The sequence below is a fragment of the Betta splendens genome, chromosome 8 (genome assembly GCF_900634795.4).
Source record: "Betta splendens chromosome 8, fBetSpl5.4, whole genome shotgun sequence".
NCBI lineage: Eukaryota > Metazoa > Chordata > Actinopteri > Anabantiformes > Osphronemidae > Betta > Betta splendens.
In genome coordinates this window covers 414,204-426,691 of record NC_040888.2, presented here as the reverse complement: position 1 = coordinate 426,691, position 12,488 = coordinate 414,204, and the positions used below count along the sequence as shown (strand labels likewise).

At 44.4% G+C, this 12,488-nt stretch overlaps 1 protein-coding gene across 2 annotated transcripts; it reads left to right on the top strand.

The window, feature by feature from the left end:
• The first annotated feature begins 5,819 nt into the window (after positions 1-5,819).
• LOC114860170 (transient receptor potential cation channel subfamily V member 6-like) lies at positions 5,820-11,297 on the top strand. Of its 2 annotated transcripts, XM_029158557.3 has the most exons (16): positions 5,820-6,007; positions 6,077-6,174; positions 7,485-7,607; positions 7,678-7,818; positions 7,890-7,988; positions 8,088-8,263; positions 8,338-8,484; positions 8,816-8,895; positions 8,968-9,112; positions 9,262-9,348; positions 9,430-9,506; positions 9,586-9,751; positions 9,859-9,925; positions 10,011-10,279; positions 10,358-10,464; positions 10,641-11,297. In XM_029158557.3, exons 1-16 carry the CDS (start codon positions 5,895-5,897, stop codon positions 10,849-10,851), a joined length of 2,106 nt encoding a protein of 701 aa, XP_029014390.1. In that variant the 5' UTR covers positions 5,820-5,894; the 3' UTR covers positions 10,852-11,297. The 2 variants fall into 2 exon arrangements, with proteins under 2 accessions (XP_029014390.1, XP_029014388.1); XM_029158555.3 differs by having other exon boundaries at positions 10,011-10,464.
• Positions 11,298-12,488: the final 1,191 nt, after the last annotated feature.

The window sequence follows — 12,488 nt, the reverse complement described above, 5'->3', positions numbered from 1 at the left end:
AACTGTGGAGGGAAGCACAGTGTAGTGTTCCGGGTTGTGAAGTTTTAAAGAAGGAAGTCAGTGTGAAACAGAGTATGTCGTATGCAGAGGCAGTGAGAGCGATGGAGAGGAGCAACGTGGAGATCACAGGGAGAAAGCAGGAATTAGAAAAGAGGGAGTGGGTTAGAAAGGAGTTAGAGACTTTAAGGGCAGGAGTCATCAATGCTACGTCATACATTTAATCAAAGACAGAAAGAATTAAGATTATTGTTAATGCTGCAGTTCCCCATCTGGGAATGGTCGGGTTAAAGTGGGAGGAAGTAAGGGATGCGTTGAATGAGTAGGTGACTCAGAAGGTCCTGGCTCCGGGGCATCAGTAGACGGGGTACTACTGTTGCAGTGGAGTAAGGTATTTGGTAAGTGTGTTTTGGTTAGTAGAAGTAATTTTTTTAGGTTTTCTCTACATGGCACTTGATTAGGGTTAAGGGTGTGAGGGGTACGGCAGGTGGTGGTGGTATCGCAACACTAAGGATGCAAGCCGCCATAAAGCACCAAAGAAGAAGAAGAACACACTGTCTGTGTTCATAGCCAGCATTCTTACCTTGTAGTCCAGTAGTGTTTTTTTTAAACGATCCTGTTGCCGACTTCGACTTTGTCTTGCCCTCTGGAACCTGTTGCTAGTTTTGGCTCTGCTGTGTTTTTATTCTGTGCCTGCCTCTCCTGCCACCTCCTTTTGTTCCTGCCTGTACGCCTTTCTGACCTGTTCCTGCTTGAACTTAGACTGTGTGTGCTGTGCATGTGGGTTCAGCGTCTAGCAATACCTGACACAGCAACTCTAATACCAGTTCAGTAATTCATATCATCCTTTTGTACGTAATATTGGCCGGTCGCGTATAGTCACAGAGACTCTTGGAAGGACAACCGATTTGTTTTTTCAGCCACTAAGAGCATATGCAGAAAAGAAGAGTTTTTTTTCAATCTGTGGCTTTCTAACATATGTCTTATTTGATTCAAAATAGAACAACTTAGAAACAATGTCCTTATTCAAACACATTAAGATGTAACCTTTTGTTAAAAAGCAATGTCCCAACGTTTGTCTGTAAATCGGAGGAGTAACACACCATGTAAGATCAGGTAGGTCCAATCACTGCAGCTTAGGAGATTTGTCAAAGCGCAATGCATTCTGGGTAATGTAGGATGACCGTTTTCAGCCACAACACATAATACTGCCACATTTTCTTTGGCCATAGACCATCAATAGTAAACATTTTTGCACATTTTGGCTAATAATAATAATAATAATAATAATAATAATAATAATAATAATAATAATAATAATAATAATAATAATAATAATTTAAAAAAATGTCCAAATGCGCAGCGCAGACTAGGGCTGTGGCTTTGTAATGTTTAATGAGCTCGGTGGTCAGACAGGCAAAGGCCGGTCCACAGTTTTGTAGCAGTACAGACAGGGATCAGGCAAAAGCAGTCAATCTCCAGTGGAAGTCAAAAACACAAGGCAAAAAAAACAGAGCTGAAGGATCAGGCAGGACAAGATCAAAAATAAGAGCAAAGTTCAGCACCCTGGTAGAACTTAGTTGGTTCAGAATGCTGGAGAGTTGACGCAGATAACGTGCGCTATTTCTGGCAATTGGACAAGGCCTGACGTGGAACTTAAATACACAGACTTAATTACATATTAGATGCTGGTGGTGAATCACATGACGGTTAGCCCCAGGGTGGACCATCAGCCAGGAATTTTAGGAAACTGTGGCTGTAGACAAATAGACAATGATCAGGGCATGACAAAGGTGCAGGGTTACTTTGATTGGCCGCCATGATGTTCTCCTCCAGTTACATGCGAGCGGCACCCAGTTTGACAGATTCTGGAAGAATATACCTGGACCTCTCAGATAGATATTGAGTAGTAGTAGATACTGAGGTGGAATGTAGGCAGGAAAGGGTGTTGGCTCTATTATTATTACTATTATTAGAATGAAGTTAAATCGTTCAAAAAAGATCAGGCCCCATTCCACCCATAAGGCTTTTAGAAAATTCAACTTGATCTCAGGTATACTAGGCTCGGAAAATGGATATTTTGGCCCTCTCCAACCAATGCCTCCACTCCTCTAGAGCCAGTTTTACTGCCAACAGAAGAACATATAGACAAAGTGAAAAGAGTCTTATGTTTATCAAACTTTTCCTGGGCCTTAGGGTTCCGTTGAAAACCTGATCTTAGAGGAAGTCAACAGATGCAAAAGTAAAGCCACAGTTTTGTAGTTTTTAACAAACTTACAACAGAAGTTTGCAAAGTGCTGCAACCGTTTTTGTTGTTTTTCAGGTGTGGACCACACTTTCACTGCTGCCACCTTGTCAAGATCCATAGCAATCTGCCCAGGACTGATCAGAAAACCCAGGAAAGACCTGGAGGAGACATGGAGCTTGTTGTAGAGTGTCTCAGATGCACCCTCAGTAGATGGTGGAGGCTCCGGTGAAGACCTGAAAAATATTCTTTGACTGGAGAAAGAACAAGAAACTCCTTAAGCCTGCCGTCACTCTCTTAAACTTCGTTCTCCTTGATTTTGCCTGCGTTGATCAGGAGTTAGCTTCTCTGGCACCGGTCTACAACGTTCTAAGTGAGTCGGCTGCCGCCAAAGCTCAAAAAGGTTCACGATTCACAAGCTGTACCAAATAACAGCGCAACACAAAGAGTATGAAGCTCATTTGAGGCACAGAATAGGTTCATACAAAATGATATGAGCTCCACCAGACAGTAAAGGAACTGCACAAAGCTATGAACCAGTCTCTTTGTGTAGATCAAAAAAAGAAATCTATGAAAGAAAGAAAGCTATGGTTTGAAATGAGAGCGCACGATCGTTCATCCGCTTCTCACAAAAACACACAATGGCAGAATTAGCACAATATTCAAGGAGATATCAAGAAACCTGCTACATGGCTTGATGGTTGGCAGCAACAAGAACAATACTCTGGGTGAATGACTGAGGGGAGATTAAATGCACCTGCTTGATTAAAGGGCCAGGTTCAAACAGTGAGAGGTGAAGTAGAAGGAAGTGAGAGACAACGAAAATCGGACGCCTGTCTACAAATGAATAGTCAGAGACAGGAAGGAAAGCTGCCGACCCTAACAGTAACTGACTGTCCTGACTTCTGCCAACACTCATGTGTGGTTGCACTGACCTGACATATCGTGTGTTCCAAAGCGTGAAGGTGCCCGATTCTTGTCCACCCACATCACGTGTGGCTCAAATCTGAGCTTCGAATCTGTTGGAGTCAACAGGCGAGATCAGGAGCTCGTCCTGTTGATTCTGCAAATTCTAGCTAAAAATGAGATGAAGCACAAACACTCAGGTTCATCTCTTCTGATGACCAGAAGACTTTTATTTGACTAGTTTATTAAGACTAAAAAAATCCTACATAGGCTGAATGGACAGTTCATTTATCAAAGCAATTATTGCAGCTAAGCAGAAATGAAGAAATCCCTGTACTAAAAATCCTGTAAAGGTTCTGCTGCACCAGGGGTGTGTTCCAGAAAGCGGGTTATGTGACATACCCAGGTAAGTTTGAGGGTAGGTTAGTGATTAACCTCAGCTTTTGGTTCAAAAAACGGAGGTAACTTTCAGGGTATGTATGTAACCATAGCAACTTACTCTCTGAACATAACCTGCTCTCAAACTTAACAAACGCGGGTCTGCACTTAACACAGAAAGCATTCTGTGCGTAGCTCTTCGTTTGTTGCATCAGGACATTTTTGAGTGGCATGTTTGCCCTTTCTATGATAATCTATGGCACATATTTTAATACTTACACCTCGGACGTACTGCACACACACACACTTTCTATATTACTTTATTACTTTCCATTTCAGAGTTTCCAAACGTGATTGGGCGCATCAATAGCACCCACATTCCTATTAAAGCTCCTTCAGTCAATGAGGGAGACTATGTTAATAGGAAGTCATTTTACCATGTTAATGTGCAGGCAACTATTATTTCCTGTTCAGAATCTTTTGGTTTGAAGACCATTAAACTCATTACTGTTTCCATTAAATAGGTAATATTTGATTCAACCCATCTCATCACTAATGTTGAAGCCAAATGATCAGGGTCAGTGCATGATTCTAGAATCTTCAGGGAATCATCACTATGTCTATTCAGTATGTTTCAACAGGGTATGTTGTAATTTACACAAGTTCATGTTTTTACTGTATTGTTTTATTGTTTTACACATTTCAATAATAACAGGACACTACAGAAGCTACTTGCTGGGGGACAGAGGGTTCCCTTGTCTGCCCTATTTAATGACACCCTACCCTGAACCTGAACCTGGACCACAGACACTGTTCAACCGGGCCACAGCAGAACACGGCCAAGGTGGAGACGACCACAGGCATCCTGAAGGCGAGGTTCCAGTGTCTGCGTGGCCTCAGGGTCAGTCCAGAGAGGGCATGTGACAATATAGTGGATTGTGTTGTCCTTCACAACATTCACAATAGCGAGCGAGCCACCCTCTTTGTCCTGCTGAAGATGACCAAGAGGATCCAGTAGTGAACCAATTAGACCACAGAGAAGGAAGACTCTTAAGACACATGATTTGTCAGAATCACTTTTATTAAGGTTTCTGCACCAAAGCACTCATGATTTCTTCATGTCCTGAAAAATAAAATGGAATATTATTTACATTGATTCACACAATGTCCCAGACTGTGTGCTTTCTGGAGGGTCCAATAATACAATCTGTCCATCAATGACTGCAAGACAATGCAACCCATAAGATCAAAGTGAAATAAAGTCGGAGTACTACAACATTGTAGAAGCCTATGCAAGATATAGATCCTGTAATTGTAGGATTTTGTGTTTCATTTTGACTTGGGACAGAGTTCCTGTTGCTCCAGAAGGATTACACCTTATTAAACAAGAATATTACTATTATCTAATATTACAGTATTCGAATCTCATGGAATTAATAGTACAAAACGATGTGGAAGTTATGTTTAATTTTCCTTTACAATAAAAGAGGAGGGGCAACATAACGGTAAATAAATAAACTCAATTTACTTTATTTTTCTTTCTTTTCCTTCACCAATGCAGCTGTGTTGCTTTTTCTATTAATAATCAGCTTAAATCCCTAATTTTCTGCATTAAAATCTCCAACTTCGCCGTTGAAATACGCTGCCATTATAGTGTCGCTTCGGATTTCCATGGTGATTGTCTTTATATATATATATATATATATATATATATATATATATATATATATATATATATATATATATATATATATATATATATATATATATATATATATATATATATATATATATACGCCGTGCACATGCGTTAACTCTGGGTTACCGACAGGAGGTAGATTAACCTAACTCTTATCAGGGATTTTGGAACCGACATACTCGGGGTAAGCAGGTTCTGGGTGAATCAACCCAGAGTTCAGGGTTTAGCAGAAGGTTAATCAACCCTGCTTTCTGGAACACACCCCAGGTTTACTCATTGCAGGTTTACCAACAGACACGCTTATGAACACAAACTGGAAGCAGGCCATGGCGTCGACCACATGACAACTCCTCCTGGAGGACTGAGCACCTGAACCAGTGAAGCTCCACAGTCAGGAGGTTTAAGGTTCACTCGATGACTTTAATGATGCAGCATTTTGACGGAAGGTGCAGCGATGACCAGATATCACAGAACGCCTGACGGCGGTGGAAGTTCTCTGGCTGATCTCACTCCACCTTCCTGCACATGCTCATGTCCAGACTCCACCCACACCGCTGGCTCATATTTAACACTCAGGACAAACATGGACTTTTCTTTATCAAGTCAGTGTAAGTGCATGCATGTGAATATATTTTCTTTTGATTTACTTTTCTGCTGATTGTATTGTAGATGTCAGCGTCTTCATCTTTCAACTGCTGGTGGCGGCAGCCAAAGTTTTGCTTTCAAAGGAAAAAAAGCTGGAACCAAACTGTGGACGAGTCATTTATGTTTCACACAAAAACGTGAGCAGCTCCCATCGCATGCAGCTTAACAGTGGACCTGGAAATACCCTTTTCTTCTGTTTTCTCCAGCTCAAATGAAATTCCTCTGTTCTACGCGGCTTTGAAGAACGATGTGAAAGGAGTCAGAGGCTTCCTGCAGGTCTCCTCCACCGATGTGTTTGAGAGAGGTAAAATAAATAAAAAAATTAAAAAATAGGACTATGGTAGTACTATAGGTATTACTGCAGGCATGCGTAGTACTGCAGGTAGTACTGTAGGTACCTATCGTTCCGCAGGTACGTGTAGTACTGAAGGGATGTGTAGTACTACAGGTAGTACTGTAGGTACGTGTCGTTCGGAGTTACTATGGTTATACTACAGGTAGAACTGGAGGTACCTGTAGTACTGTAGGTACTATGGTAGCACTACCGGCAGTACTGTAGGTACTGTCGTAGTACTACAGGTAGGTCTGTAGGTACTACAGTAGGACTAAAGGTAGGACTGTAGGTACTATGGTAGTTCTATAGGAAGTGCTGCAGGTATGTGTAGTACTACAGGTAGTACTACAGGTACGTGTAGTACTGCAGGTAGTACTGTAGGTACTATGGTAGTACTATAGGTATTACTGCAGGCATGTGTAGTACTGCAGGTAGTACTGTAGGTACCTATAGTACTGCAGTTACTATGGTAGTACCACAGGTAGGACTGTAGGTACTATGGTAGTTCTATAGGAAGTGCTGCAGGTATGTGTAGTACTACAGGTAGTACTACAGGTACGTGTAGTACTGCAGGTAGTACTGTAGGTACTATGGTAGTACTATAGGTATTACTGCAGGCATGTGTAGTACTGCAGGTAGTACTGTAGGTACCTATAGTACTGCAGTTACTATGGTAGTACCACAGGTAGGACTGTAGGTACTTTGGTAGTACTATAGGAAGTACTGCAGGTATGTGTAGTACTACAGGTAGTACTACACGTACATGTAGTACTGTAGGTACTATGATAGTACCACAGGTAGGACTGTAGGCACTATGATAGTACTATAAGCAGTACTGCAGGTAGTACTGTAGGTACCTATAGTACTGCAGGTACGTGTAGTACTGGAGGAATGTGTAGTACTACAGGTAGTACTGTAGGTACTGTGTTGTACTGGAGGTACTATGGTTGTACTGCAGGTAGTACTGTAGGTACTATGGTAGTACTACAGGTAGGACTTTATGTACTATGGTAGTACCACAGGTAGGACTGTAGGTACTATGGTAGTTATATAGGAAGTACTGCAGGTAGTACTGTAGGTACCTATAGTACTGTAGGTAGTACTGTAGGTACCTGTAGTACTGCAGGTACATGTAGTACTGTAGGAACCTATAGTACTGTAGGTAGTACTGTAGGTACCTGTTGTACTGTAGGTAGTACTGTAGGTACCTGTAGTACTGTAGGTACCTCTAGTACTTCAGGTACGTGTAGTACTCCAGGATTCTGGACTCTCTGACTCAGGTGCTTTCGGGGAAACGTCGCTCCACGTTGCAGTGATGAATGACAACCTGGAGGCTGCTGTGGCTCTGATGGACGCGGCTCCTGAACTTGTGGACGAGCCGATGACGTCGGAACTGTTCCAAGGTTGGTAGAGAAGCGACGCGTCACCGTGTGAGACGTTGTGGTTCCTTCACCGTGTCTGTTCTCTGTCCAGGACTGACTCCGCTCCACATCGCTGTGATCAACCAGAACCTCAGTCTGGTCCAACATCTCATCGACCGTGGTGCTGATGTGAACACGCCTCGGGCCACCGGCTTGTACTTCCAGAAGAGGAAAGGAGGACTCTTCTTCTATGGTACTGTAAGTCCACAGCAGCTCGGAGTGTAGTGATCACCACGGTGACGCCTTTCACTGGCTTCTCTGCAGGTGAACACATCTTGTCTTTTGCTGCATGTACTGGGAACAAAGACATCGTCTCCCTGTTAATTGATGCAGGAGCCAGCACCAGAGTCCAGGACCACAAAGGTAGGACGGGCTGCTTCCTGTCGGAGGATGGAGTCCTTATTAATGTGGATGTCATATTTTTGTATTGTGGATAGACTTGAGTTCTTTTTGTGTCATCAGGCAACACCTTGCTTCATGTCCTGGTTCTGCAGCCCAACCAGGAGACCGCCTGCCGAACTTTTGACCTGCTCATGGCATGCGATGCAGAGTGTGATCCGTCGTTACCTCTGGATAAGGTGCTTAATGTCCGAGGCCTCACTCCTTTTAAACTGGCTGCCAAGAAGGGAAACGTTGCGGTGAGAGAAACGGGCAGAAGAAGTAGAGGAGATGCGTCGGCATCACGTCCTCACTGCTGTGGTTTGTTCCTCAGGTGTTTCAGCACCTGGTTAATAGACGCCGTGTGTTCCAGTGCAGCCTGGGTCCCGTGACCTCTAATCTCTACGATCTGACAGAGATAGATTCATGGGCCGACAACGATTCGGTGCTGGATGTGGTGGTGTGCAGTCGCCACAGAGAGGTAGGACTCCACTGTATCCGGGCATAAGAGCAGAAAGACGTTGGTTCAGCCCGTTGCTGTAAAGCATTGATGGATGAGTTGAGCTTAGGTGATAAAAAACACACTTTACCAACTGTTCATTTTGCCAGGAGGTTTGAAATAGTGGCTGCTTTAAACCTCAGAGGTCATCCAACAAAAGAAGACAACAATGTATTCACATCTACCTACAAGTAAATGTCCAGCCCAAGCTAGAAGAACAAAGAATGAATGAGGCAGAACTGGATGTTTCTACAAACACAACAGGATCATTCTGTTAAACAAACTTTTTAACCAAACACTGTCATGTTTTCAGGCCAGGAGGATCCTGGAGGTGACGCCTGTGAAGCAGCTGATCAGTCTGAAGTGGAACCTGTACGGAAAACACTACTTCAGGTAGCGTGAGGTGTCGGTGTGTGGCTTCCAGCGTGTGAGGCCTCGGTTCACTGTTGTTCTGCTTCTGTCCAGGATGCTGCTCTTTGTGTATCTGCTCTACATCTCCATCTTCACAGCGTGTTGTGTGTTGCGTCCTCTGAAGGACATCCCTGCTGACTACCCCAAACCTGTCACTAACTACAGCTTCAACACCATCTATGTCCAGAAAAGCCTCAATGTGCGTCAGTCAAAGTAAAACAAGCAGGTGGACGTGTCCTCGACTCGTGGGTCTCTCAGAACCAAGCCTACGAATGTAGTGAGATACATGTTGTGTGGAGCTGAAACAATGAGTGTGGGTGTAAAGCCAGCTGTGTCCTGTCTGGTCAGGAGAGCTATGTGACGTATGGAGACCACGTGCGGATGGGGGGGGAGATCATCAGCGTGGTGGGAGCCGTAGCAATGATCCTGTTAGAGGTGAAGGAACGAAGCCGCTCACTGCTCTCAGCGTCCGGCTGCTGCCGCTCTCACGTCCGGCTGTGCTGGTCTCGCCCACAGATCCCAGACATACTGAGGGTGGGAGCCAAGCGCTACTTCGGCCAGACGGCGCTGGGAGGCCCCTTCCACGTCATCCTGTGAGAAGCGAGGCTTGTGGCAGCAGCACCAGGCCCCTGTGGGAAAAGCTTGTGACCTTTGTGCTGCTGTGTTGAGCAGGATCGTCTACGGAGGCTTGGTGGTCCTGCTGTGCGTGTTCAGACTGTGCCAGGTGCAACAGGAGATGTCCGTCATGGCCGTGTGCTTGGTTCTGGGCTGGTGCAACGTCTTGTTCTTCGCTCGGGGTTTTGAAATGCTGGGTCCTTTGGTGATCGTGGTGCAGAAGGTGGGAGGCAGCTCAGCCTGGACTTTGGTGTAGGAGTAATTGTTTACACAGACACAGTGTTTAATTCACACTTTGTTCAGATTCACCTTGTGCCTTATTTCCTCTAGATGATATTTGAAGACCTGCTGAAATTCATGTGGCTGCTGATCATTGTGGACATTGGTTATGCCACAGGTTAGTAACTGGCTGCTCTTTAATCCTCTGAAGTCGTACAAACACATTTTTGTAGCTGTGACATGAATGTGTGTTTCCTTCCCAGCCGTGTGGACGCATTATATGACCCAGACGCTGATGTCTATTCCAGACTACACCAGTCTGCCCGTGATGTTTTTCTCCCAGTTTGAAGTTATCACGACCTTCATTAATCTGCCCATAGATGAATCCATCCTCACGCCCCCAGTTCTTTATATGATCGATGTTTCTCTAACTGTGTTCGGCTCCATCCTTCTGCTAAATGTCTTTGTGGTGATGCTGAATGACACCATGTCCAGGGTGGGTCAGGAGAGAGACGAGCTCTGGAGAACTCAGGTGACAGACAGGATGATGATGATGATGATGCATGTTATCACAGAGACACCCATCTTGTCATGTCCTCTCATGGTGCAGGTGGTGGCCACCACGCTGATGATGGAGAGGAGGCTGCCGCGGCGTCTGTTGCCTCGGTTTGGTACGTCTGGTCTCTGCATTGGCCCAAAGAACCAGTGGTTCCTGAGGTAAGTGCATTGAGTGCAAACTGACTAAAATGGAAACTAGATTTGCAACACACAGACGTCAACAAAGACGACTGCTCTGTTCATGACCCAGCGTCTCGACTACAAAACCTATTAGTCTAATAACTGAACCACAGGTTGCCTTTAATGAAACATTTGCCACCAATGCATTTCTGTAGGATTGAGCACAGAAAGGATCAAATGGAGCCGAAGAGGAACCACTGCAACAAAACCTCCATAGAGAGAGTCGAGGGAAACCAGCTGCAGCCTGATTCAACGTCAGTAACTGTCATGAGGAAGCGCAGTTCTAAGCGCCTGACCCAGTGGAAGCTGCTTCGTCACATCATCTTGGGCTTTAAAGGCGCACAAGCTAAAGGACATAAAGACTAATACAGTATTTTTGGCAGTATTTTAGTTAGAGTCTGAAATGACCATCTTAAAACTTCTGTTCAGTATCGTGAACCTGGGCAACCAAAGAACCAGCCTCAGGGTTTATGATGGGAACTGAAGAAGGCATCTGGCCACTGTCCAGAAGCTCTGAGATCAACAGATCTTCTCTAGGCTTCAATTTTTAGTGGTTTATTTCTATGCCTGTGTTTGATTCATTTGATCGCTCTATGCACAGACGCAAATGTAGCTGTGATAATCTAGCTGATACTATGAAGGTGATGATGCAGGTAAACCTCTGAACTGAGCCTGTCACTCAATGAATCTACAGACTAATCAAACCTCTCGGGTCCTGACCCAGCTTTGCTGTCTCATCAGACGTGATGGTCTTTGTAACATTTGTGTACTGTGTCTTTTGTCCTTTGACAGAGAATGTCTAATAAATGATCTTAGACATAAGCTGAACGTGTCTGAGTCATGCTTGTCCTGAAGAGATGATAACGTCACTATGTGGCGCTACAGCTGGGAAAATGTTAGACATGATACGTTTAGAAAAAGAATGAGAACTAGACATTGAAAACCCCCTTAAATGTGTGTAAACGAGCCCATGGCTCTGAAGCCGCGGTCAGGACCTGTTTCAGCGTGAGTCAGTCACAGCTGCCGTATGAGCTACGTTTTCCACTAGATTCCTATTGAGACTGAGATTTCTGCACTTCTCATTACGACGATGCCTGGATCTGAACAATGGCAGAAACTGAGCCCCTGCCGCCTTTCTCTGGTTAGGAAACTATCTCCCTCTGCCAGATAGATTTGGTTCTATGAGGTGTGAATCAGAAGCAACCGTGATGCCATGGATGCCACTAGAAGAGGTGCAGCCCACCAACTGGTCCGAGCGTGACGCTGGCTCCACTCAACCCTGTTGCTTTATTTGTGTGAACATTCAAGATTCAAGATTATAAAGCCTTCAAAAACTAATAATCCCAGAAGGAAATTATTTTGCACACTTTGATTGCTGTCACAGTTGCAGGTACACAAGAAGGCAAAGGAGATTAACGATAAGAATGTTAACACATCTACACACATTTACATTTAATTACTAGCTATAGTTTTATTATACATGGATGAAGTCTGTATCTTTAGGTTGCCATTTCCTGTTTACCTTAGTTTAGTTTTAGCTTAGTTTACCTTTGCTTTCCAGTCATGCGATCACCAGCCATAGCCCATTGCCAGAGTGTTAGTTTACGTACCCATGCCTACTCTCCAGCGTTCATAAGTAAGTCCTGCCGTGTACCAGTTCAGTCTGTTGTTTTGACCGTGCCTCTGTCTTGTCCCTGCCTGTATCTTCGCTGGAGCATTTGGATGTTCTGTGTACTGACCTTTGCCTGCCTGACCACGCTCAAAATAAATCCCTTCAAGTCAAGTCCTGTTTGTGCTGTGCGTTTGGGTCCTCCACCGTGTTGATCTCTGACAGACTGATAGCACCGGTATGAAGGTTCTCTGGTGGCGTTCTGTGGAGAACCTAATACTGATCAGCTGTGGCTGAAGGTGCTCCTTTGTCCAGCCACACACTGTGTGGGGGGTGGAGGTGTTGTCTATAGAGAGGAGTTGGACCAGCATCCTCCTCTCAGCTACAGCATGTA